This window comes from Erpetoichthys calabaricus, chromosome 3 (assembly GCF_900747795.2).
Source record: "Erpetoichthys calabaricus chromosome 3, fErpCal1.3, whole genome shotgun sequence".
NCBI classification, from domain to species: Eukaryota; Metazoa; Chordata; class Cladistia; order Polypteriformes; family Polypteridae; genus Erpetoichthys; species Erpetoichthys calabaricus.
The window spans coordinates 244,286,161-244,314,078 of NC_041396.2; the positions used below are offsets into that span (position 1 = coordinate 244,286,161).

General features: G+C 36.6%; 1 protein-coding gene across 1 annotated transcript in view; it reads left to right on the top strand.

Moving 5' to 3' along the window:
- The window catches only part of lama2 (laminin, alpha 2), an 820,770-nt gene that overhangs the window by 320,947 nt on the left and 471,905 nt on the right, over positions 1-27,918 (top strand). The window contains 7 exon segments of the mRNA XM_051924216.1: positions 2,421-2,600; positions 9,531-9,620; positions 9,836-9,953; positions 12,564-12,742; positions 12,875-12,974; positions 19,390-19,550; positions 25,166-25,306. Of these exon segments, the coding sequence (XP_051780176.1) occupies positions 2,421-2,600; positions 9,531-9,620; positions 9,836-9,953; positions 12,564-12,742; positions 12,875-12,974; positions 19,390-19,550; positions 25,166-25,306 (969 nt within the window).

The following is a 27,918-nucleotide window of genomic DNA, read 5'->3' on the forward strand; positions in this document are numbered from 1 at the left end:
TATTTATTCAGTAATGTTGTTTTTTTAAAGGGTAAAACCTAATTTATCTAGTACATTAAAATAAAACAGAAAAAATAAATGAAGGCAATATATATTTCTCCTTTAATCTACCACCTTAATTAGCATCTTTCTACCTTCCTTAGTTGCTTCCCAGCCCCAAAGCCCTTGTTTGAATCCTGACTCTGGTGCTGTCCTTGTAAAGGTGGGAAATTGTTCTCACATCTGCATGGGTTTTCCTTCTGCATCTGAAAAATGTAAAGATTGGGTTAACTGGGTCAGCGTAAGTATGAATGTGCAAATATACCCAGTGGTGGGCTGGTCTCCCATCCAGGGGTAGGCTGTGGCTTCCATAAACTTTAATATAGATTAACAGGTTTGAAAAGAATGGAGATATGAGTATTTCCTTCCATTTTCTGAATACTGACACAGAACTGGCAGGACTGACCACAAGACAGGAGCCAGCTCTGGAGGGACCATTAATCTGTCAAAAAACATAACCACAATTGAGCAGTGAAGACTTTTAGTTAATTAAATTCCTATTAGAAGGAGAGTAAACATAATTCCTTGAGGAGGAGGCATGTTGGCCTCATAATATACTCGGTATGTAATAACTAAAGAGTGCTGAAAATTAAATGTCTTGGAGCATACAGTATTCTTTATAAGACTCAAAAAGGTAAAGGGACTTCCATTTGGGGTTGATGAGAAGAGTGTAGTAGGACTGGCTTATTTGCTGATCTGTTAATAAGCAATGATTTCTTACAACATTAGATTAAGCAGCTCTGTTCCACGACCTGGTCATTGTCTGGAGTGAGTGGGGATGGGTTTTATCTTGGTAATCCTTCCATACCCTAAAAATGTGCATCTTAAATCCATTGCTTGACTAAGTATTTCCTAGTAATGCAGTGGTGTCCCATTTACTGTTGGTTCCTCTATTACACCTGATGCCACAATGATATGTGCCAGTTCCACACAACCCTATAATTGAATGAGCATGTTCGGGGGGAACATGAATCAATCAGTAAGTCAGTTCACCTATTTAGATTATGAGCAAGTGAATTTATTTCCTCTTGTGTGCTGTTATTATAGCTCTCTAACCTGTGTTTTCTCTTCAAGAAATAAAAATGTATCCATTTCAATTTGTTCTTTTGCTATTTGGTACAATAACTTCTGTCTTTCTTGTCATTTTTTAGAATGGATAAATGTAAAGGTCTTTGTAAATTATATAACTCGCCTGTTTTTTTTTTGTTCTATAATTGCAGTTCAGGAGCTGTTTACAAATGGGTTACATTGGAACTTTCACCTCTCACATACTTGCCTGTCACATATGGTTTATGCCCATGATTGTTAACTGACAGATATCATTACAGAAATACTGTAGCACATTCTGTATTTAGAGTTTTGGGCAGCATTGTAAGGTGTTTATTTAACAAGTGCTGAAGATGATTCATGCATTATTTTTTTATATTCTCATTTACAAGCTTGTTTTAAACAAAAACAAAGTAACATCCTATAAAATGAAAAACTAGTCAAATCAGAGAAACAATTCTGCAAATAAGTATACGTATACCTAGGAACAGTATGTGTGGTAATAAAGCATCAGACATAAGGCCAAATCTGTCACAGAACAGGATGCCAGTCCATTGCCACTTCCAGACATATTTTGGAAGTTGATGATCAAATATAAGCAAAGAAAGAACAGTGCATAATCAGATGGGTCAAAAATCTGTTTTCCCCACTCATTACATTACATGTATATATCTAAAATAGCACCTACTGTATGTAATGCATGGCAGACATTTTCATTGCTGTTTTGTCACACTTGATTCCTGGCTCAGTTTCCTTCTGTGGGGAATTTTCACGCCTTTTTGAAGTGCCTCCAATGCTGTTGATGGGGGACTGCAAACACTCCAGGTGTGAGTGAAAAAGGGTGTGTGCTCTTGTATAGCCATTGATAAACTAGCACACTATTCAGGACAGGACCTGAGCAATCTGCACATGAAAAGTGAATGAGAGGGTGGGTGGTTATTTAAGGAAAGCATTGCTGTAAATATTTGAAATGGAAAATTCTCCTTAGTAAAATTATACAACTGATTATTTTTTTTATTTGCTTTTATTTATTTTACTTTTTGATTTGCTGTCATTCACTATAATATTTGTTCCCTCCCATGGGGGTGCATTTTAGTATTTTTTTTTTCATGTCTATTACTTATTCTCATTATTTCTTTCTTGTAAAAGATCCCAGACAGTGAGTTACAATCATTTAACTAGATTTGTGCACATTTAGGAAATGTGTATGTGCTGCCAAGATGTCTAATTACTTCATGTTCTTCCCCAAGCTTAAGCCTCACACCTGTATATCATTATTTGATGTGTGAAGTGAAATTAAGTACGAATATTTTAGTTTATCTTCTATTTTTTAGATTCACACATCTCTTATTAATGGAAGACCCACAGCTGATGATCCATCTCTCATATTGCTGAACTTCACTTCTGCCCGGTATATTCGTCTTCAGTTTCAGAGGATCAGAACACTAAATGCAGATTTAATGACCTTAGCTTACAATGATCCCCGAGATGTTGACCCCATTGTTACTCGACGGGTAAGATATATGATGCTTTCTGGAGAATCACTGACTCAGGATAAATAAGACACACCATTGAAATGTCTGACACACATTTCTGTGACAAAAATAATAAAGCACAGTATTTCCAGATGACCTGGATTAAAGATTTTCTTGCTGATGTGGATTACATCTGAACTATATGTGTGTACCCATTTTCACACGCTTCTATATATAGAGTTCATATTTTATATTTTAGAATTTTATATTGCAAAAGCCTTTTTATGTGAAGACTGAAATTGAATAGAATTCAGCTCTGAGTGTAAGACTTTTTTAGGAAAGAAATATAAAATTAAATGTGAGGCATACCGTCCTTGTTAGTAATGGAAGAGTATATGGATTTAAACCTAAAATGTGTTGCTTTATTTTACATTTTCAGTGTTTTCTTTTCTAGCTGTTTATACCTTATAATAAGTACTCTGACCATGTCCAGCAATCAAAATGATGGACTCCACATAATGAATAATCTACAGCTTGAGGTACTTCATGGCCTCAAGCATACACATGAAATTGTTATGAGAGAGCCTGCTTTTAAAATCATATTTTGAAAAGTGATACATAATGTCCTGAAACACATACAGACAAAACCCATCTAGCCAACTATGTGCTCCAGGTCTGCCTTTCCTTTTAGCACTACACACAAAGCAGTATCCAACTTTGGATGAGGTGAAACCACCTGCATCCACATAAATAATTTACTCAGATTAAAAACCCAATGAATTTACATTTCTGTAGTTTGTTTTGGACCCTTAGTTCTTGAAGGTTGTTTTGAAGACGTGAAAGATAAGAAACTATTTGTGTCTGCACTTGCAGATAATCTGTATTAAACACATTTGATTCAATTAGGTTCTAAATGTGAACGTTAGTAAACCCATCTACCTTGTTACAGTATAAACACAGAATAATACATTTGGAACTAGAACACATCCTTGAAGACACAACTAAAACAGTTAAGATTTTATATGTTATATTTAAATTCAGTTGTTACCATTTATTCCTGTGAGGTTGCTTCAGTTAAATAAACACTTAGAATGAAAAAACTAAGTAGATACAGCTATTTAATTAAAAGAATTTAAAAAATCCTTTCTTGAGAGCATTATAGCTTAATTTTTGTATTCTAATAAAAGAGCAGGAGTACTAGCTGTACAAAATGCCCCATTCAACATGTTCACACATGGATTTGCACAAACAATACAGGAGAGAGCCTGCATAGGTGTAAAGATACCTATGCTTAATACTTGCAGTCTATGGAACTCTCAGAGTCACAGGTTGATGAATCTCATTACATCTTCTGTCCTAATTGTTCAGCACTATTTTTGTGATTCACTGTATCTTGACCCAGGTCAGTTCCTGTCTCTATCAATCATATCTCCCCTATAGCTGCAGGATTGAACAGGTTCTCATAAATTCAGGATATTTGCAAAACATTATTTGGAAAAATTGAGTTTAAGCAAATCTGCTGATCTTTGGTCTTGTTTTTGTTTTTTTCTTAAAATATCATAAATGCTTTTCCCAACCTCTATACCACATGCACCACCCATTTTAACATAAATTAGTTATAATAAGTATAATATTGTCCCTGTTCTAAATTGAAAATCCAAACAAACCTTTCCATATGTCAATTAAAATAACAAATACTACGTAAATGCAGGGAATTTAAGAAGAAAGCAGTCTGACCAATCCTGTTCACATTATTTGCCTTTAATAACCTTGAATTGATGTTTGAAGATAACCTTAAGTACTATGCTGTATCATATTAATTTGTAATTTATTCTATATGTACAGTATGTGTTTTTCTTGTGTGTGAATAAAAACTTTAAGTTTGCGTTTCCAACAAGTTTCCAACTGTGACTCTGTGCTCTTGTTGAAGAATTAATTGTCAAGTAATACCTAGAATCCAAAGGTTTAAATACCTTCATAATTTTAAACACTTCAGCAGTGTCACCTCTTAATGCTCAAATTTCTTAAACTAAGAAGGTTCAACTTCTTCAAGATTTCCTTCATTCTTTTTCTCAGTCGAGGAATCGACCTACTTGTTCTTCTCTGGACTTTCTGTAATCTCCTTTGGAATATGGAGACCAAACTGCACATAGTATTTCATATGAAGCCCCACTAGTGTGTTATACGGCTTAGGTACAGTATAACCTGTCTGGATTTGTGCTCCACACTTTGGTCCATGTAATCTAAAAATCACATTAGCTTTCATTATCATTTTTGACACTGTATGAATGTAGAAAGTGAAGACCAGTACCGCTCCTAGATCCTCCTCCATATGGTGACAAATTAAGTGAGTAAGGATGTTTGTGTAGGCTTTTTAAGGACTGTGACCCATTTGCAGCTTGCCAAATCTGGCAAAACTAAATGTACCTCTGCTTTACATCTCTAGCATGTTGAAGGTATAAATTGTTTACCATTATATTCAGTTTCACCACATAGTCGTTTTGTAAAATTACACAAACTTTTAAAGGACTGCATAGACTTCATAAGAATTACTTATAAATGTTTTAAAATCACTTCAGTTATTTTTTTTTTGTCCAGCGCCTCCTGACTCACCTGTACAACAAAAACCCTCACATACAGTCCCATTTATCACTTAACACGTCTTGATGTCTAGTTATTCAAGACAAGGAGCTTTCTAGGGTTCCTCCTTATTTTTCACCCCCTAGAGCTAATTTTTAGCCCATTTTGGTCCATATTTTGTATAGAAAATTACACCCTTATAATAATGGGTAAACAAATTGGTGTCTTCACCAAAAATGATATGACAGACTTGAAGTTGTGCAGGCTTATCCTAGGAGTTCACCCCTAATGGGATATGAGGGGATGAAGTTACTCTTATTCTCAAAACTTTAAAAAAAATGCTGATCATTATTATAGACATGTGGGGTTTTGTTTAAGGATGCTGATCACGCATAAGGTCATATTTTTGATATTTGATACTTTAATGGTGGTTCTAGCCCTCTAAGAGCCACTCCCAGAATGACAAATTTCAAACGTAAGCATGTGGGGTAGCATCTTTGAACTATTTCAAGGTCAGTGATTACAACTATGATGATCTGATTTTGATTTTTGGTCCTTTATTAGGGATCTTGTCTTCTATGGACTTCTATCATTGGATGAAAGTGACAAAAGTCCTTTACAATTGAAAATATTTTAACTTTTAAAATTTAAATTGAACCCCACATTTTAATATTTAAAATATTTGAAGTAATTTTTCTTGTTTATTTTGTACTTCTACCTCATGAAACAAACCATGACATTTCTTATGAAAATTCCAAAATCGGTCGTCTTAGACTAATTCAGAGTTTTTAATTTCCCTGAATTATTCAGTGTAAAATGTTGAGATAGCCTGAAACTTTTGCCTTTAAGTTACCAATAGATTTACAGTGATCCCTCGCTATATTGCGCTTTGCCTTTCGCGGCTTCACTCTATCGCGGATTTTATATGTAAGCATATTTAAATATATATCGTGGATTTTTTGCTGGTTCGCGGATTTCTGCGGACAATGGGTCTTTTAATTTCTGGTACATGCTTCCTCAGTTGGTTTGCCCAGTTGATTTCATACAAGGGACGCTATTGGCAAATGGCTGAGAAGCTACCCAGCTTACTTTTCTCTGTCTCTCTTGCGCTGACTTTCTCTGATCCTGACGTAGGGGGTGTGAGCAGGGGGGCTGTTCGAACACCTAGACGATACGGACGCTCGTCTAAAAATGCTGAAAGATTATCTTCACGTTGGCTACCTTCTGTGCAGCTGCTTCGTGAAGCGACATGTTGCACGGTGCTTCGCGTACTTAAAAGCTCAAAGGGCACGTATTGATTTTTTTTATCTGTCTCTCTCTCTCTCTCTCTCTCTCTCTGCTCCTGACGGAGGGGGTGTGAGCTGCCACCTTCAACAGCTTTGTGCCGCGGTGCTTCGCATACTTAAAAGCCAAACAGCCCTATTGATTTGTTTGCTCCTTTGAAGAGGAAGATATGTTTGCATTCTTTTAATTGTGAGACGGAACTGTCATCTCTGTCTTGTCATGGAGCACAGTTTAAACTTTTGAAAAAGAGACAAATGTTTGTTTGCAGTGTTTGAATAACGTTCCTGTCTCTCTACAACCTCCTGTGTTTCTGCGCAAATCTGTGACCCAAGCATGACAATATAAAAATAACCATATAAACATATGGTTTCTACTTCGCGGATTTTCTTATTTCGCGGTTGGCTCTGGAACGCAACCCCTGCGATGGAGGAGGGATTACTGTACTTATTTTTGGCATCCTTGAACATAAGTTGACTTTACAGTGATTTCTGCATGCGAGTGTGTGTCTATTTCTGTCTGTTTTTCTGTGTATCAGGATATGAGTCTTTGGAAACAAAAAGTTAAAAATGAACCTCTCAATGTAAATGAAGCTTAACACAGTCATTGTCATTATAAAATGCTAGACATTTATGGACATTAAATGTTTGTCCTACCAAAGTAGAGCCTAACAGTTTTGGTCTTTGCCTTTGCATTCTTCCAAAACACTTGATTTTTCTATAACCAAGTATTTCCCTCACTTTTTCTACCATAGCATATCTCCGGAATTATTTAGTGCAATTTGGGGTCAGAAACTTAATCTCTTCCAGTTACACCATCATTTCAACCTGCCTAGCACTGTTTCTTAGTTGTATTTCAAGCTGCATAACTCAGGATCTCAATAAATGACTTTTATTCTTACATACTGGGGAATGGGGGGAAAGGTTGGTAGGGCTAGCTTGAGGATGGAGGGAGAGATTGTAACCCTACAGCTGACACAAATGTCATATCGCATTGAGATCACTGACTGTAATTACGTTATACGCAATCATTTTCCCAAAATTGAAGATTGGCAGAGGAATTGAGAAGAAAGTTTGACTAAAGTGGGGATCCGTTTGAGTCAACTTCTTTCTGTGATAGTGATGGAGATGATGACCAGAGAAGGACATAAACAATTGTCATGTAAGCTCTTGTATGCCAGGGATCTCATAATGATGGCAGAAAGTGAAGCAGAATTGATGGAAAAGATACTGAAATAGAAAGCTACTGAAAGTGAAAGATCTCAAGGTAAAGCAGGAAAAACTAAAGTGATGGATGGAGGCAAAGGTACAGGAGGAAAGGAATGGAAAGGAAGGATACATACAGTTAAGAGAAACTCAATCCAATGTTAGGTTATTGTCAGTGGGTGCATAAAAGGTGTATTATTGTAAAAGTCAGTTTGCAGGCAAATGTGAGGTTTATTTTTAGTAAATGTTTTGAGAAGGGTGCAGGATGCTGTTATAGAAATTGTGTCGGCAACAGAGCTGTTTTGGAGAAAATAGGGAAGATTGGCTAAGTGACATGTTGAGTACAGACAAAAGTGAGGGCAGAGTAGTCATAGTAAGGGTGAGAGGGGTATGGAGGAAATTCAGGAGGTGTACTCCATTGTGAGGTCTTGAAGAGATAATTTATAAAAGCCATCTAAATAGATGTATGCTATATGGGAGTGAGACTTAGCTGATGATGGTGGAAAATGAATAAAGCTGGAAATGTGGAGATGAAAATGATCAGGTGGCTATGTGAAGAGTCTTTTGAGAGGAACATGAATGCTGACCTGAGAGAAAACTTTGTTTGAAGGTAGTAGATATTATGGTGAGGGGATTGTGGAGCAAAAGGAAGAAGATGACAGGGTGAAAAGGTATTTAAAGATGGAGGAGGACGGGATGAGATTCTTGGGGGGGGGGGCAAGAAAACTTGATTGGATGTGCAGTACAGTATTGTTGAATGACATGTACAGTAAATGGGTGGGGTGTCACTCAAAGGAATACCCAGGACTGAAAAGAGTGGAGTAAAAAAATTTAGAAAGCAACCAGCTTATCTAGCTAAACCTGGAAAATAGATTTTAAATTGTTGATGATAATGGTAATAAAGACATTTATGGCAAGCCAAATTAACATTTAGAGATATCTCAAAATACATTTTAAGATACAGTAATTGAAAATGCATTTTAGATTTGTCAACCTGAATTGAAGATATCCAGATATCTCAAATAAAGAATCCTGTGTATTTTCAGATATTACATTTCAAGAAATCTCTAAATCACGTCCTGCTCATTTTAAGATATCTCAAATACATTTCAAGATATCTTAAAATAGACAGAAAGGCCTGTTGAAAGAACAGGCAGTTTTACAGGAAGTGATTTTAAGATATCTTCAAATACATTAAATATATCTTAAAATGCATGCAAAGTTAATTTACCATATCTAAAAATTCATTTGAGATATCTTGAAATGCACATATAGTTATTGATGTCTTGAAATGCATTTGAGACATCTCAAATTTTATTGTAGATATCTTAAAATGTAAAGGAAATTATTTTAAGATATCACAAAATGAGATTTCACATATCTTAAAAAGTAAATTAAATTTTCAGATATCTGAAATTCATTTTGAGATATCTCTAAATGTTAATTTGTAATAGTCATTGGAATCATACTATAGTACTGTGCTTGGAAAATCCTTTAACTGTACAAAAGTATATAAAAATACTATAGAAAAATATACTGTACTATCCAGTACTGAGCTTTTAAAGCTGACTGTACAAGGGACGTTCAATAAGTTTCCGCATTTTTTTAAACTCTATTTATTAAGAATTTCAAAAACAAATTACATTACTTTTCTACATAGTCAACTTCATTTATGATGCAATTTTCCCAGCATCTTACCAACTTTTTAATGCCCAGTTATTGCTCCTCCTGCATTCACCATTTCCAACGAAAATATAAAAGTGTGGAAACATTTTGAACATCCCTCATATTATAATTGTATATTTTATAATTGTATAATTGTATATAAACCTGAAATTCATGTGTTGTTTTTTACAGATTGCATTATTATCAAACTAATTGTTTTCTTTTATGTTTTTAATAGTATTACTATTCAATCAAAGATATTTCAGTTGGCGGCATGTGCATCTGCTATGGACATGCAAAAGCTTGCCCTTTGAACTATTTAACGAAGGTTAGTGTTTATAAAACATCTTGCTAAACATTTAAAGTGCAACATATTTTAATTGTGCATTAAAATATAATAGTAACACGATTAATATTAATTGCATCAATTAGAAATTTAACAATCTTAAGATAGTGACTTCTTTGGAGACATTTTAGAAAACATTGTTATCATCAAAACCATACAGCATGTAATCACAATTTTTCTTTTTTGTATGTTTGAAGAAATTTACTTGTGAATGTCAACACAACACCTGCGGAGAAAGGTGTGATCGCTGTTGTCCAGGATTCAATCAAAAACCTTGGATGGCGGGTACTTTTCTTACCAGACATGTATGTGAAAGTAAGTACTGCATTTGAGACAAACTTCTGTGCTTCAGAAATGGTGTGTTTTGACATCTGATATTAATTAAACTACCTGATTCCATTTAGGTATTCTTTATTATGGTTCTGAAATAGTGCTAAATTACCTTCATTTAAGAAACTGACATTTTCATTTTTAATGAATTTTAAAATAAGCACATTAGTCAACAATATTTTAAAAATTACTGGCATCAAATTTTAAAAAATGGTTATGGACATTTGCACCTGGAACCTATTCTGGTAGGAATGGCATGGACTAGGACAGAATGCCAGACCAACATAAGACTTTCTCACTCATAATCTCAGACTGATACTAATCTGGGTTGCATTTGACAGTTGACTGCTAAGCCCACTGATGCAAGAGTTAAATTTGAAATTTTAAGGATGCTTATTAATTGCACTCCTCTGTCTTTTCAGCACCTTGGTGTAGTACTTACTTTGCAAAATGTACTAAACAAACCAAAATGAAGAGCAGCCTTTTGTAGTGCTTTGTAATGACACAGTGGTCTAGCCTAGCATGTTTCTCCTGTAATCCTCAATAGCAGGATGAATAGGGTTCACACTTAAACTCTCTGTTGTTTGAGAGGATAGTGCATGTTCTCCCCATGTTCATATAGTTTTTTCACTAGGTGTTCTACTTTTCCTCCTCCATCCAAAGATGTGCAACTTAGGTGGATTGAAAACTCTGAATTTGAAAGTTTCAGTAAATGCTAGGCTTTGGGCAATAAACAGGACCCTGTGATATAATTTCAGTTTGTCTGGGGTTGGTTTCTCTACTGCTTTACTGGAAAAGGCTTCATCTTCTTAAATATCTTAAGTGATAATTCAGCAGATTGGAAAGTGCAGTGAAGGGATGGATTGGGAGGAGGGAATCATAATAATGATTATCCATAATATTTTACCAGAAGAAGGAGAATGCTTGTAATCACTGGGTCACTGTATTTTTCTCTGTTTCTTTTCTCACCTTCTCTTAATATCTTATTCAATTACTTTGATGAACACATACTGTAGATCGCTATTGTGACAGATTAGCTCATTTATCTGAACTTAACAGAATGTTAGTAATTTCTGAGACTCCAGACACAGAGGTGAGGTGGACATTTTATTAACAGAACTAATTAAGAAATTGGATGGAATGGAATCCTTCTGGTACAGCAACCCTCAAAGATCTAAGCTTGACAGCCCTGTGCTAGACTCACGGGAAACCGACTGGCAATAAATTAACGCCCAAAGTGTAAAAATGACCTTCCCTATAAGTCCTCAGCTACCACTGTCACCTGTGCTTAAAACTTATAACCCTGGGCCTACGAATTAGTAAATTAGTGTTGAAGGGGATTTAAAAATGTATACTTTGATTTGTGTGTGTATGTGTGTGTATAAGTATATACAGTATATCTATCTATTATTAAAAAAAAAATCTTAGAATAGAGAGATGAGGGAGATGAAGACACTTGGACGTCACGCGAGACAAGGCAGTGAGACAAAAGGACAACTACTGTACAGGCTATTAAATGATCGATGCGCAGCGTGACAAGCAGAACACGCAGCTCACCAGCAGCAGCAGCAAGACAGCAGCTGATCCGACCAAATCTCCTTAGTGTGCGTTCAGCCCACCCCTTCACAATGTGAGCAGCGTTATACATCCCGCAAGAAAGAGATTAAACCACGCACTGGGCTGGAAATAAAGGACAAAGAGTAGATGACACAGTAGAACGTTGTAAAGAATTAAAAAATGTTGGCGCGGTACATGTGCACAGCAGGTTAGAGATAATGGAAGTACACAAATTCCAAAGTCTCAAAAAAAGGATAGGAAAGATCGCATTAGCACAAACAAACGGAAAATATTACTCAGTGAAATAACAGAACAGCGAAAAGAGATCGAATATATTGTTCGGATTTAAACTTTAAGTCATGGACTTGTAGATTGTCTAATTCGTGTTGCCAGCGAGAATTAAAAGATTCCAAAAACATTGTTGCGGTATGAAGTCCCGTGAGACAGAGACTTTTAACATGAGATTCTTTCAAGTCATGCCCTACTTACAACTATTTTCAAACAAGACCACGGTCATCTAACCTCAGTCGTGTGAATGCTTTTGTCAGACACACTTCCTGCACACTCAGCTCTTATGAATTTTATCAGGACAATAATTTTATACTTTCTAGATGACACGTCAATGACAAAGCGAAGAAGAAAGAGCATAGACAAACATTCTAGACAGTCGTTTTAATTATTAGAGAGAAAGAAACGATATTCACTTACAGGCAGTTATACGTTGCGTTGTCACGATGAAAGTCCAAACACAGAATCAAAATTCAATGTGATCTTCAATGCGAAGTTAATTCCAAATATTGTTTTTACAAAAATTTTAAAGTAAATGTGAAAATAATGCATATGTAACAATTCCCATGAAAATAACAATCTCTTTAAATTGTATATCCAGTAAAACAAACCTGGGAGTGGGCGAGCTAAGTGTGCAGAGGGCAGAGCCCCCTATTGTATAAATACAGTATATATAAATGAAATAATATTTTATGTGTTTTCTCCAATATATTCAAAAAATGCATGTGTGTTCATTTTATAACTTTTCAGAATGTAATTGTCATGGGAAATCTGAAGAGTGCTACTATAATCAGACAGTAGCAGACAACAACTTAAGCCTAAACATCCTGGGAAAATTTGACGGTGGTGGTGTGTGTGTCAAGTGTGCCAACAACACGGCCGGAATTAATTGTGAGACTTGTATTGATAGCTTCTTCAGGCCAAGTAAGGTAAGATCTGTCAATGTTATGTTTTAACATTAGTGTCATCTACAATGTTTCTTTTGTACTGAATGCTTGAATTATTATCCATTAGCCATTTAATGCACTCTTGAAGTTAAGAATGTACAATTTACCTTTCAGATCTTCCCTGATGTACCTAACCCCTGCGTTCCCTGTGAATGTCACCCAGCTGGCTCACTGAATAATGTGTGTATAAAAGACACAACTAAAACTGAAGGAGGTAAACTGTTTAATTTATATGTATATTATCTGTACATCTTATTTTACAGTACAATTTGTTATATTTGGTTGTAGAGAAAAGCCAAGCAAAATGACACCTTTTATTGGCTAACTAGAAAGATTACAATATGCAAGCTTTTGAGGCAACTCAGGCCCCTTCTTCAGGCAAGATGTAATCAATTGTAATTGTAATTTGGTTGTAACATAAAATTACGTAAATTCCTCAAATGATTTTGAGTTAAGTTTATATTGTACAGTGTTGAAAAAGTTCTAGGACTTATAGAGCATGTGCTGCGTGCTAAAACCATCCTTGCTGGTGGATTTTAGTGAGTGTTGCAATAATTCATCTGTGTGTGAAACCTGCACAAAGGGTTTTGAGTAGATCTTTTTCTAGCTTTTTTCCCTTTCGTAGGGTTTTTGCTGTTTTTTTTCCCCAAGTACCCAGGAGCAAAGACAAATATGAGTGTGTTTGTGGTATTCATGTCTCAGCAGAGGTGGCAGGTAATATATTTTAGCTGTTGACAGTAAGATTCCTATCTCTTAAAAGTAAATAAGTGAGTGGGTTTCCCATTAAATAAGGAAGTAAAAGATTGCTAGTTAACGCGGGTATTTTAAGAGCATGTTGGCAGGCATTGGTGCTAGGAAAAAGGCATTATAGTATGTATAATTGCAATGGGTTGAATAAAGGAAGTGGCAAAGAGAGAGTCTCTTAAGGAAACAAACAGGCTTAAGGGAAAGTCTACTAAGTAATAAAAAGTCTTTCAGCAGGCAGCTTAAAGAGATACAGCAGTAGAATGTCTAAAGCATTTAATAGAGAGAACCACATAAGCATCTAGTAGAAGGGCTTAGACATCACCAGTAGGTACTGTAGTTTGTTAAACTATGTAATTAAAATATATGCAGTTTTAAAAGGGCTTAACTTTCACCCAAACAATTTTAATCATTAGGACAGTAAAATGCAAGTCCTGTATAATGTTGGGTTTTATGAAAGCTGACTTTGCTGAAGTCTGCTTCAAGTATTCTTACATCTGTGGGAGATACTAGCTGATCCAGCATTTCAACCTCAGGGTCACTGAATTTAAGGAGGAAGTGGAGACCTTGTGCTGTATTAAAGAACTGATGCATCACCCATTAAAGAGAGATTGCTACACCAAAGTAGCACGTAAGGAGACTCCATATAAACCAAAAAAATATGTGGGTCACAGTTAGACATCAGTGTAAGGCAATAGGTGCACACTGTCCAGCGGCATCAACCCCAGAGTCTGAATTTTTCAGTTTTTCTCAGGACCCTGTGAAACTGAACAGTTTTTCTGATAATGCTGATGTGAAAGGTAGGAAATGGGAGTCCCAACGGTTTACCTCAAATCCAGTTCCCAGAAACAGAAAAGTGACATTCCATTGTTAACTATATTGAGACATAGGTTCGCTCCACAGACAGAGAATTTTGTACAGTGCCTTGCCTTCCAAATACAAATATAGACGACCTCCCTGGAAGGGTGGATTGCCGTTTGGCTGGAGCAGGCGTGGATCCAGTAGCCATTGTCCATGTTGGGACAAATGACATGCATAAGAGCTGGCTATCAGTTCTGCAATCTAAATTTAAAGAATTAGGTGCCAGGCAGAGGAGCACAACTGACAAAGCAGTTTTCTCTGAGCTTCTGCCTGTGCCATGTGCCAGGCCAGGAAGAACTGAGAAGATTAGAAGGCTTAATACATGGCTAAAATCAACCTGTAATAAAGCTCAATAATAAACTGTGTCTGAAAGACTTCCTGTCTTGAGTCCAAATGAAAGGCACCGACTTTATCAGAAGGCTCTTTATATTTTTAGAAGACCAAAAGGGTTGGGGCTTGGCAGGATTGTGGGGTATGGTCTGGCATCCTCTTACTGTACTTCAGGCTTATGGGGATGCAGATGGAAAGACAAGGTTCTTAGCAACAGCATCCTTCTTTTCCCAAGGTGCTATCGTGCTTGAATACCCTTTATGCGCATGTGTCTGACACACCAAGTTGTTTATCATTGCTATGCTTATTGACTTTTCTTACATTTTTTTACATTTGCCACATGCTTCTTTTTTAATAAGGAACATTGATCTGTTAGTTTTAGCTCCTCAGACCTTTGCTTTGTTTCCAGTCTTTGATTTTTTTTAAACAACTATTTGGCCTTGATTTCTTATTTCATTTAGAGATTTGGCCTCATATTAACTTTGCCCACAATTTTTGCCTGTTCCTTGAGTCTCATCAACTAGTTCTTGCTCAGAAAATATCAACAAATACAAATCTGAGCACATTATCATGCAGATTGTTTACTACATTTTCAGTATGTATGACAATTAAGTATTGTTTCTAGAGTGAGAACTGCAATGGCTAGTGTAAATGTTCTCCTCATTAGAGGTCGGCTAAAACTGAAAAAGGTGACAAAGCTAAATGCTGGGTAAAGGAGTGACAGTTGACATGAGATAATGAGGAGAAATTTGGATTTTAGAAATGAGTAAAACAGATATAACAATATAATAAAGTAGGTCATATAGGGTATTAGCATTCCTTTTGTATTAAAGTACACATCCTTTTGGTAATTTTTTCCTGCTGCCTAACAATCTTTCATATAAATGAGCTAAAAGTTGAGCAAAGATCTTTCTGAATATGGATTTGCAAAGAATGCACTAGCCCCTTATTTTGTTGTGTTCATTTAATTCCTTCCATTGTATTTCTTACACCTCTCCTATGGTTATACGCAGTGATGAGCTATTGATTTCTTAACGCTAAGACTACAGGAAGAAGAATCAGAAACTAGGCAGAACTAAAATCAATATTAGTTTTAAAGGAGAGATTTTTTTAAGTAGCAAGTAGGAAAATCTTTCTAGGCATGAACTAAAACTTGCTTCTGTTAGAGGTCATGCCTAATTTAAACACAAGAAGGAATTGCTACAAAGTGATTGTATTAAGCAGACATGAAAAAATTCCTCCTTCTCTCACTCCTCACGTTTGTCTTGAATAAAAGAAGTCACATGAGTGAAAGCCCTTTCTGCTTGGATATCCATCATAACATGGAATTTTGAGGTTCAAGTCAAATACATTTTTCTCAGTTTGGATATCTGCATTTAATGTGCTTTCAACTTTAGAAAAATCCATAACAAAAAGAAAATCCATTATTTTTATTAAAGTTCACTAGGGCAACTTTTAACCATTAAAAACATTTACTTCTATAACACATGTTCATACCCATAGAAGATGTCTAAATATAGTTGCAAGAAAAGAAAAGCCAATGAAAATTAGGTTAGGATAATAATGAATATTTAACAAAATAAACTACTACAGACGTACATAAAATACATAAACTAAACATATAAACAGTAGAAAACTATAGTTCTTTATACTGTATATAGTATCATTTTTTAACTCTCTAAAAATAAGTCCAAATAAAGTCAGATTAGGATTAGACAACATTATAGAAAGCTTTTAGATCAAAAGAAAAGAAAATGGAAGGATAGATACATTTTTAAACAGAGAAGAAAACACCATATTCATATAAAGACTAGTTATATATTAATAACTGCTTATAAATCCTCCTTAATTGAAGTTTAAGGCTGCCTGGTATCTGTTTAAGGAAAGCAATGCCAAGCAAACTTGCCATCTATGCTGTCGCTTGTGATATTGAAGTGATAAATTCACAAATTAAGTTTGTGTTTTTACTTTTTCAGTTTCAGTTTTCCAATTATATATGCTTTTACACGGATGTTTAGGATAAAACGGAAAAAGAGGATATGATCTTTAGGAACATAGCCTGACTATGGCTTTGGTTATTTTTTAATCATAGGAACACATATTTACTCCTGTGAATTTAATTATAAAGCCATAAACTATTCTGATGTTATCTTTTTGTTTAATTAATCTAGATACTTATTCCAGAAACAATATGGCTTACAGCTAAGATTTCCTTCTGTTGTCTCCTTTGAATTTAACCTTTACAAATGTCACCCAAATATCCTGCAAACATAAAAATAGATAAAGCTATATATAACAATTAATGCAAACAAGCAAGTACACATTTCAGTAAGATGAACATTTGGTCTCTTTAGTTTCCAATATTATATAGCATTGGGCAGAATTTCCCACACTTCATTATCATGCTCATAGTGCTTTATTAAAAATGAATATTCCAACTTAGCAGATATCACAGGTATCATATAGATGAAGTAGCATTGTCTGCCACAGTGATCACTCATCATCATCTTTACCTGAGTCTTTGCTTCCTTTATAACACCTTTCACAATACACTGTCATCAATGATGAGTTGTTCACTTTTGCAGTTTTTTTGTTGTCAAATAATTGCATAATCCAACAAAGTTGATTTTAAAATGTAATAATAAAGAATTAGGAAAAATCTTTATGATACACAAATGTTTCTTGTCTCTGTTGTAGAAAAGGAATATGAATTTTTAACTTACCCACCATGGGATACAAATAATACTTTATGAAAAAAGAGCGATTTAACTTGATTAATTAATTATCAGTGTTGCCAATGGCAATGCTGGTAATTAATAAAATAATTTGATAAGGTTCCTACTTTATTTACCTTACTTTTCTCTGTTGTACAAGGCAGTCTCCAACCTTTAGACTTACAGTATATTAGATAACTCAAGCACACTCCTTTAAAGATATGGAATAATACACTTTATTGACAAACACAAGGAATATAGAAATATGATAACTACCTATATATTGATGTATATGATAGGATGCAGACAGACTAGACAGACAAATATGTAGAAGTGGCTGGCTGTGTACTTGCTATTTAGAGTTTCAGTTTATCTTGGCACAGATGAATAGTTTTATGATACCAAGTCTTTAAAGGTGATGTCCGATATTGTGTGCAGTTGTTGCTTTGTTGTTGCTCTGTGTTTAAGTGGAGGATTCTTCTTGTGTTGGCGTGCACTCTTTCTCTCTGCTGCGTGTTTCTTTTGTCTGTGGTGTGCAGTGTTTTCCTGGGTTAGGCACTTTGCTCTGCCATGTGCAACTTCATAGGGAAAAATGTTACTCTTTCTGGTACAAGAGTTTAGATACTGAAGTTCCCTTCATGAAGTAATGGCTGCTTATTACATGCTCAGTGCTTAGCTTGGCAGATTGGATCTCAGCTTTCAGTTTCTCAAAAAGGCAGGAACACATCATCTTCTAGTTTGAATGAAAGATTTTAGAAGGTCATTTTAGAGAGAGTGAGAGAAGTTTTCACAGAAGCAGTCTCCAGGGAGTTCAGTGAAAGTATTCTTTGGTATACTACTCAGATGGGTTGAGTGTAACTAGTCTATGAAGAGAGTTGGGCCCTCATATGATTGGCTTAAAGACCCTTTCAGTTACAAAATTGGAGTTTCTTTCTTGGTGTGTTTTTCTCTCCATCTCAGTTATCATTCCTTGAATTATAGTCCTTTATTCTTGCTTGAGTCCATTTTGCGACTTATGACTCAAAAGGTTTGCAGAGAAGACCCCGCAAAAGATCCCAGTTCAACTCTGATTTACACTTTCTTATCAGATGAATCCTGGTACAAGCTGGAGTGCAGTTATTTAGTTTGGAATGTTCTAAATCTGCAGCCCTAACAGGCCTGGTGTGCCACTAAAGTCTAGCAGAATTGCCAATGCCCACTTTGTCCTACAGTGTTAAGCTTCAGTTATGTTTTGTGCTTAAGCTACAATATTATGTTTCTATTCTATGGATTATTACAGTTATGGGGTGCAGGTTACAGTCTGAAACTGTTCATTGTTCCTTTATATTCACACTGTATGGTCTCAGTATTGCTGGATCAGTCACCCAGGCAAGCAGAGTTGCTTACTTTCTGCATGGACAACACAAACGCAATTTAAATTAATTTTGATTTTCCTATTTGACATTTGTTTTATTTAGTGCTATATAAATTGATGCTTACAAGTGTGACAGAATATAAGTGATGTATTGCATTTTGTTTTAAATACATTCATACTTTAAAATGATAATAAATTATGATGGAGAACATCTGTTTTAAAAAAGAATGTTATTTTGTTTAGGACATTTATAGAAAAGTTGTTTCAGTAACTGATTTCCTTCTGACATAAATTAACATACAGTTTGTTTTAACATGTTAACAGGATTTTCAGTAAAGTAATTTAATATAACTATTTTACTATATTAGTGAAAATGGGTGAAAGTTAATTACACATTTGAAAAAAACAAACATGCTGTTTTGGTCATTGAGGCTTAGTTTGGTATAGAAAATCATGAGTAACAGCTTTATGGTTTAAACTTTTTGATATGTGGATTTTTTTTTCACCTCATGATTATACCCAGTAAGAAATTACTTCTTCCCAGTCATAATCCAAGAAGACCCTTAACCATGTAGTTTCTCATAGAATCACTGCCATAAAAGAGCTGCTGTTATTTTTTATAACAGATCTCCAGCCTGGTTTCTGTGGTTGCAAAGATGGCTACAGTGGAGCAACTTGTGACAGATGTGCTTTTGGTTTTATTGGTTTTCCAAACTGCATTGCATGCAACTGCAGCATTCATGGAAGCTTGAACTCCGATCCTTGTGTGGAGCCATGTATTTGCAAGGTAGGTTCAAAAATAATAATATTAAGAAAATCAATTCATTAAGAGAATTCAGAAATACATTTACCGAGCAACCAAATATAATTATTGGTGTCAGTTTCAAATGCTAAAGCTGTAAATTTTAGCTTCTCGATTTCATTAGTGTAGCTGTAGGGCCTTGGTAATACTAGCCATAAATTAAAGAATATCATCTATTACTGCTGCTGTAAAGCACAAAATGTTCTTCTGGATTTTGAAGCCAAGTGACTGTTATTGCTTTAATAGCCCATTTTATTACAATTATAAGCTATATGGGTTTCCGTACATATGGTATGGACTAGAGGCAAAAAGTTGTAAAGCTCAACGTTTGATTCTCTAAGCTGTAAAAATACATCATTTATTCATTATTAGGCTCTGAAGCCATTTTCACTGCTCATTGTGCAATTGAAAAGGTAGCAAAGGTATAAAATGACAGAGCATGTCCCTGCTTCTTGTACCTATTAGAGTGATCAATGCCTTGCTTGATAGAGAATCACTCTTCAGTTGGAGAAGCATGCTGTGTGATACTGATTGCAGGTGAATGGCCCAGTGATAAGCATTGACTTTGAATTGGACACTGGCTTTGGAAGCAGAAGCATCAGAGCTCCGTCACCAGACTAGCAAAAACAGTTTTTGAACACGACATCATTGCACATTTAGAAAAAAAATCCAATCACTTCAGATGTATAACTTTTTGATAAATCGTGTGTGTGTGTGTGTATACTGGGGGTTTGCATGCTCCTGATGAGACGACAGATGGTGTCCAGGGGGATCACCTCCCAGATCTGGACCAGGGCATCACTGAGCTCCTGGACAGACTGAGGTGCAACCTGGTGGTATCAGACGGACCAAAACATAATGTCCCAGAGGTGTTCTATTGGATTTAGGTCAGGCGAGCATGGGGGCCAGTCTATAGTATCAATTTCTTCATCCTTCAGGAACTGCCTGCATACTCTCAACACATGAGGCCGGGCATTGGCGTGCAATGTGCAAGGATTTCATCCCGATACCTAATGGCAATCAAGGTGCTGTTGTCTAGCCTGTAGAGGTTGGTGTGTCCCTCCATGGATATGCCTCCTCAGACCATCACTGACCCACCACCAAACCGGTCATGCTGAACAATGTTACAGGAAGCATAACGTTCTCTATGGCTTCTCCAAACCCTTTAACGTCTGTCACATTGTGCTCAGGGTGAATCTGCTCTCATCTATGAAAAGCACAGGGCATCAGTGGTGGAATTCTGGTATTCTATGGCAAATGCCAGTCGAGCCCCTCGGTGTCGAACAGTGAGCACAGGGCCCACTAGAGGACGTCGTTTGGTCAGAGACATTCACAGATGCAGACATAAGTCTGGCCACACAGCATAGCTTTAATACTGTGTGGAAGCTGTTTTACTTTTGTTCCCCACTGCACAGCATCAATAATACAACACCTTTCTTTCTTTCTTTCTTTCTTTCTTTCTTTCTTTCTTTCTTTCTTTCTTTCTTTCTTTCTTTCTTTCTTTCTTTCTTTCTTTCTTTCTTTCTTTCTTTCTTTCTTTCTTTCTTTCTTTCTCGTTCCAGCTCCACCTCCACCTCTGGCAAGCTTCACCCCTCTTCCTACTGACTCTGGCTCCCTGAGTGAGGTGAAGTGGCTCCTTTTATGCTGCTCCTTGGAGTGCTCCAAGTGGATTGTTAGCTAGATTTGGAATCACTCCCTGGTGTGGTGAAAGCCCAGTGTAGGGCTCTGCAGCTCCCCCCTGGCAGCCCACACAGAACCCTACAGGGCTGTCTTAAACTCCAACTCCCATGAAGCTCTGCAGAAATCCATGGAGCCACAGCAATCCACTAGGGCTACCCTCTAGTGCTACGGTGGAGGCAGTGTCCTGGGAACGTTTGTTCCTCTGGTCCTCCCAGTATATTGGCCTCCCGGCCGGTCTGGAGTCATAATTGTATGTCTGTCTATCTATCAATCATATATAATTGTTATTATTTGAGCTAGAATAGATTCCAAGAATTTGAAATTGTTGAATCAAGCCATGCTAGTACATCTTCTTTAGTGAATGATGACAACGCAAGCTTTTGAACAGTCAGAAGAGGTGGGCCTTCCTTCTTTCAGGTCATTTTTCCCCTTGGAAAATTACAATTGAATAAACTGGTTCATGGTAGAGATTTCAGGGTACCCAGCTGTCTTCCTCTTCAAAATGTAAAAATTCACCCTTAGGTTTCCCCTGCTTTTATGGCCACACCTCTCCCAAACTCTCCCAAAACTAAGGCTGGTCCCTTTCTAGTCCCTAAGCACTACATGTTTAACTTAATATCTCACTTAATCTCACTTTTGAAGTCACACTTTTTCAAAACTAGACATATAATATGTTGTAGGTTTCCCACAATGTAAGTTAGCTTTTAGAGTTGTTTCATCATTCCATTGCATCTCTCTCTTCCTATCTCTTTTTTCTGTCAAATATATCCACTCGTGAACCATTCCCTGACTCTTTCAGAATCTTTTATTTCTCTAGACACCTGTCATTCGTAATATTGTGATATAATACACTGTCCTATACAGAAATTGATAATCAGTAGTCTGTCTTTTTATCACACTTGTTATGGCAAAAAAAAAAATACTGAGTTAATTTAGACTAGCAAAAATTAAAAAAAACGTATCTAAAATTATTACAGTATTGCCCTCTTTAGGTCACTTATCTATGTCACATTGCCAAGATTAGCCTGCCTCATACTGATATGTCTTGGCAGCCCAACATAATCATGCACATTTTGAATACCTAATAATTCTTTTTAGGTTATACATCTAAAAAAATTGTATGGTAGAACTTCATTTCCTTCAATAGTCACATACTTGTTGCCAGGTCACTTAGGCCCAACTCACTGGAACAGAACATTTCATAAAAAATGAAAAGCTGTTAACAATAAAGAGTGAAACTCTTTCTGACCTCAATGACGCGTTAACGAAGCATATCTATAATTACATCTCATTGAAGCAGATACACATTGCTTAAATGCAGAGACTAATTTAGTACAATACCTAAGTTCAATGAAGAGAGTAATGGCCAAAATGTGTGTCACTGTCACCTTGAAACTTGGAATATTAGTTATTACATTTATTGCATCATGTCACAGTATCATTGGTTATATATTAATAAGTAAAACTTCGTAAGGTGTTTCTTAGGGTTTTAAATAAGTTGCTTAGCAGATAGGTGTTTGGTTTATTTGACAATAAAAAGTAAACAATAGCCCTGCGGTGGGCTGGCGCCCTGCCCAGGGTTTGTTTCCTGCCTCGCGCCCTGTGTTGGCTGGGATTGGCTCCAGGAAACCCCCGTGACCCTGTAGTTAGGATATAGAGGGTTGGATAATGGATGGATGGATGGAAGTAAACAATATAACAGTTAATCCCATATTGAGCTTTATTGTTAACATCTTAATGTGTAACTGTCCATAAAGGTGATGATAAAACTTTTACATTTGAGGAAGTCATTAATGCTAGGAAATTGGTTGCAAGCATGTCCAGTGTGTATATTTGTATATTTTGAGTAAATGTAATCTGTAGGACTGAAATCTAGAAAGTGGGTATCCTATTTTAAGCCTTTGTTGGTATTAAAAACCCAAATCAAGACCGATCATTTATTAATTTAGGGGTCTATTTAATGTTGCCAATCCACTTTTCATGCACCATATTTAGGGATGTGGGACAAAAACTAGGAATATCTACACTGACACAGGGAAAATATGCAAAATACATGCAGGCAACAGCCAGACACAGGATTTGAAGCTAGGATGCTGTGCCAACAAGGCAACTTTGCGACTTTGCCATCCTAGACAAATCATATCAGATCTGTTCTCTAGGATTTTGAAAAAATATAAATATATAGCAAATGAGAAACAAATGGTTCTTTTTTGCAAAGTAATAACAACAAAACATGTCACTTTGTTGAAAGAGTAAGTCTGCATACCTGATCTAACACCCTATCTGGCCAGAGTGGTTGTTCTTCAGAGAGCTCAAATTAACAACAAGGAAGCCTAAATACATTAGAAAGGGGTTTTATTACAATGTGTAGGTGATAACACAGAACAAGCATACAAAGGAAAGCAGAGAACGAGAGAGCTTGATAATTCACATGGTCTTCTTATACAGATTATGGGCCCTCACGCCCTTGTTGGATAGTCAGTCCACTTTCCCATATGTATAAAAATGTCACAGCCTTTGTACCTTCCTCCAAATATGACATTCTACTTCCACACTGGTTCCCCTTCCTCCCATCAGAGTCAAAGTTCACTGAACTGGTAAGAGAAGGATCTTAAGATCACTTTCAGGATAACCATAAAACCTACTTCTGAGGTTACAAATATTGTGCCAATATGCCTAGAGCTCTGTCATGTGGCGTCACATTTCTAAATTCCTCAGCTAATGTTTTAAGGGCTAGACATCGGAAAGGTAGCCTGTTTTTGCCCATAATAAGAAAGAACCCCCTGTTGCCATCTAATGGATTGAGATCTCCTTTGCAATCTTCAGTTGTTCCAGACTTCCTTATCAGTGCCCATACTCCTTTGAAATAATGATCCTTGGGCTGCTCAATTCTGTTAATTTCGAAAGAGTCACACTACAGGGACTTTTTAAACAGGACCTTTTAAGGAATTCTATAGAGCCCTCTGTCATTTGCTACCCTTACATCCTTACTTCATAGTAAGTTATTGTGAGGTAATGACCAAAGAGTTGTGAATATTGCTGGATCAATTTATTGAATACTGTAGTACCGATCAACTAAAGGAAATAAAACAATTTAGAGAATATCGTAATGAACAAATCTTTTATTTTCTTGGTGACTGTGTACTTCTGATGTCCACAGATGTCAATGAGAGATGCTAATGAGCGGTTTGCCATTAACATCAGTGCATAGAAATTAGCATTATGCTATATTATGGGAACGTTTGAGAATATATGGTAAAGCTAATGTAAATAGTCACAGTGCCGTTATCTCAACTTAAAGAAGAATCAGTGTTGTGTTATGTCTATTAAAAGATCAACATAAAAAGAAAAATCATCTTCAAAAGGTTTTCATTTAAATAAGGGATCATATTTGCCAGTATATATACCCGCATGACTGAAACAAAAACCTTAGGCCTTTGCTACCCTGCACAAGTTTGCAATCTGCTATGAAATTTTAGTGCTGCCCTTAATTTTAAATTATAGCTTTGGTAATTAGGCAAGAAGGTGAAAAATGACTTCATAAGCAGCTTTGGACATAATAAATGTCAAACTGATGTACAGTTTGCTGGCACAACAATAATGATGATTCCCTTAGTAAACATAGCATGAAGATAGGATCATCCAGCACAGGGAGGACATTAATTATTGCTCATCTTTAGCATGCAGTTTCAGATGTGGTATCAGTTACTTTACTCTGGTTAATAAGACAATCTGGACAGGAGTAAAAATTGTATTGTAAGGATTGATAACCAATGAGTTGTAATGCAGGAGGTGAAGCTGACAGAACATAAAAAAACACACCACATATTGCCCCTGAAGATTTCTAAATATGAGAAATGGCAAGGGAATGTTTGTAAATGATTTAAAGTCATTTAAATTGTTTTGTTGGAATTTTTCAGAAAAATGTGGAGGGAGACTACTGTAATCACTGCAAACCAGGATTTCTTAATCTTTTGCAAGAAAATGCTGATGGATGTGAGAAATGTTTCTGTTCTGATGTCTCAAGTGAATGTTCTGGATCACAATGGGCATACTCTAATGTAAGTATAAGCTTGGCTGAAACTTCTTTCACTTTTTATGCTAATACCACAAGTGTAACATCAAGACAAAGAAGTGACTATATGGACGGCTTGTGCCATAGTGATGAGTGATGCTCCCTTGTAGTTCCAAGGGAAAATTGTCTTTTCAAATGACCTTTTGGGGGTTAGAGCGCAGGGTTGGTCATTGTACAATGCCCCTGGGGCAATATTTGGGTTAAGGGCCTTGCTCAAAAGCCCAAAAGCGTGGGATACCTTCTGGCAGTGACAGGATTTGAATGTATGTACTGTAAGTACAATATTATTCCTCCTACATTCCAAAAACATACTTGCCAGGTTATTTAGTGAGTCTAAATTGGCTTAATGTGATTGAATATGGGTGTGCATGTGACTCATCCTGTCCAGGGAAGCTTCCCATCCAAGGCCATAAAATCATGTTTAATGTCTTCAGTAACTGTATGAATGATGATGGCGAATATGTCACTCAATTCAGCATGCAATAGTGAAGGAACAGGGCTGTGCCATACTTGGGCTTTTGCCGTTGAATTGAATGCCCTGATAAACACTCTGGTAGGAGGAAAGCCAGAGTACCAAGAGAAAAACCCTGAAAATTTCCAGCAGATCATGACTAGATCAGGATTCTTAGAGCCCAGTATCCTAGAGCTGTGTGGCAGCATCGTTTAACTTGGTGCCACCATTCCATCCTATCACACTATAGTAAAACATATTTTTGAAATCTCTTGAACAGTAAAGTATATGCTTAAGATGAGGGTAAATTGCTTTGTGTATGCAAAGGTATTATGGAATTTGATGTCCTTGAAAAAATACATATTTTTTAGGGTAGGTGGGTCATGTGAAGCATACAATCACATGAAATTAGCTGGTTTATGCTTGCTACAATATTCTAAGCTACTTCTGTTAATTGTACTGACCCTCAGGAAAGATATTAATTTGACTGACATTTTAAACATTTTTCCATATTTAGTCCTCTAAAGTTTCACCTCAGGTTGCAAATTATTTGGTATGTGCAACTCTGAGAGCAGGTCAGAGGAGTAATTTGAAAATGACAGAATAAAAGTGGTTTCTTGTTTTATGCCCACATTTCATACGTTCAAGATGTGGTTTCAGAGTGGAACTAGGCAAGGAAAGCGCCTTGGGAAGGAAATGTCATTTTTAATAGAAATTGCAGCACAATGTGTGGCATATTTCTGAGGCATTTTCTCTTTTTTAAAGCTGCAGAGGGCTATTATTCCAAAGCACAAAAGAACTTCTCAGTCCCTCTATTAATATTATAATCAACGGAAAGTTGTTTTTTTTATTGAAGCTGCTGTTAATGTAAATGAAATTCCATAAAGTGTAATACGGGCTGGCACACATACATCCAACGCATCTATTCTTCTTCTTCTTTCGGCTGCTCCCGTTAGGGGTCGTCACAGCAGATCATCTTCTTCCTTATCTTCCTGTCCTCTGCATCTTGCTTCGTTACACCTATCACCTGCATGTCCTCTCTCACCACATCCATAAACCTTCTCTTAGGCCTTCCTCTTTTCCTCTTCCCTTTCAGCTCCGTCCTTAACGTCCCTCTACCAATATACCCAGCATTGGGTCCAAACCAACGCAATCTCGCCTCTTTGACTTTGTCTAGCAACCGTCCAACCTGAGCTGACCCTCTAAAGTGCTAATTTCTAATCCTGTCTATCCTCGTCACACAATGTAAATTTTAACATCTTTAACTCAGGTGGCCACCCGTCTCCAACCCATATGACATGGCTGGTCTTACTTCTGTCTTGTACACCTTCCATTTCACTCTTGCTGATATCCATCTGGCAGAAATCACTTCTAACGCTCTTCTCCACCCATTCCACCCTGCTTGCACTCTTTTTTACCTCTCTTCTGTACTGATGATCCCAAGGATTTAAACTCACCTACCTTGGCCAACTCTACTCCCTGCATCCTTCACCATTCATCTGACCTCCCTCTCATTCACACATGTATTCTGGCTTGTTCCTACTGACCTTCATTCCTCTCATCTCTATTGCATATCTCCACCTCTCCAGGGTCTCCTCGACCTGCTCCCTAGTCTCGCTATAGACCACAATGTTATCCACAAACATCATAGTCCATGGGGACTCCTGTTTAATCTTGTTTGTCAAACTGTCCATCACCAGAACTGATCCCTGATTTACTGTAATCCAACCTGTACCTTGAATGCATCTGTCACTCCTAATCAGATCTCACCACTGTCACACCTCCCTCATACATATACTGTACCATTCTTACATACTTCTCTGCTCATTAATTTTATCCCTCTGTTGTTACTGCAGTTCTTCACATCTCCCAAATTCTTAAAAACTGGTACCAGTACACTTCTTCATCACTCCTCAGGCTTCCTCTCAACTTCCAAGGTTGCATTAAACAATCTGGTTAAAAACTCAATTGCCATCTCTCCTAAACACCTTCATGCTTCAACGGGTATCACTTCTGGACCAACAGCCTTTCCATTCTTCATCGTCTTCATAGCTGTCCTTACTTCCTCCTTGCTACTCTGTTGCACTTCCTGATTCATTATCTCCGAATCATCTAACCTTCTCCCTCTCTAATTCTCTTCATTCATC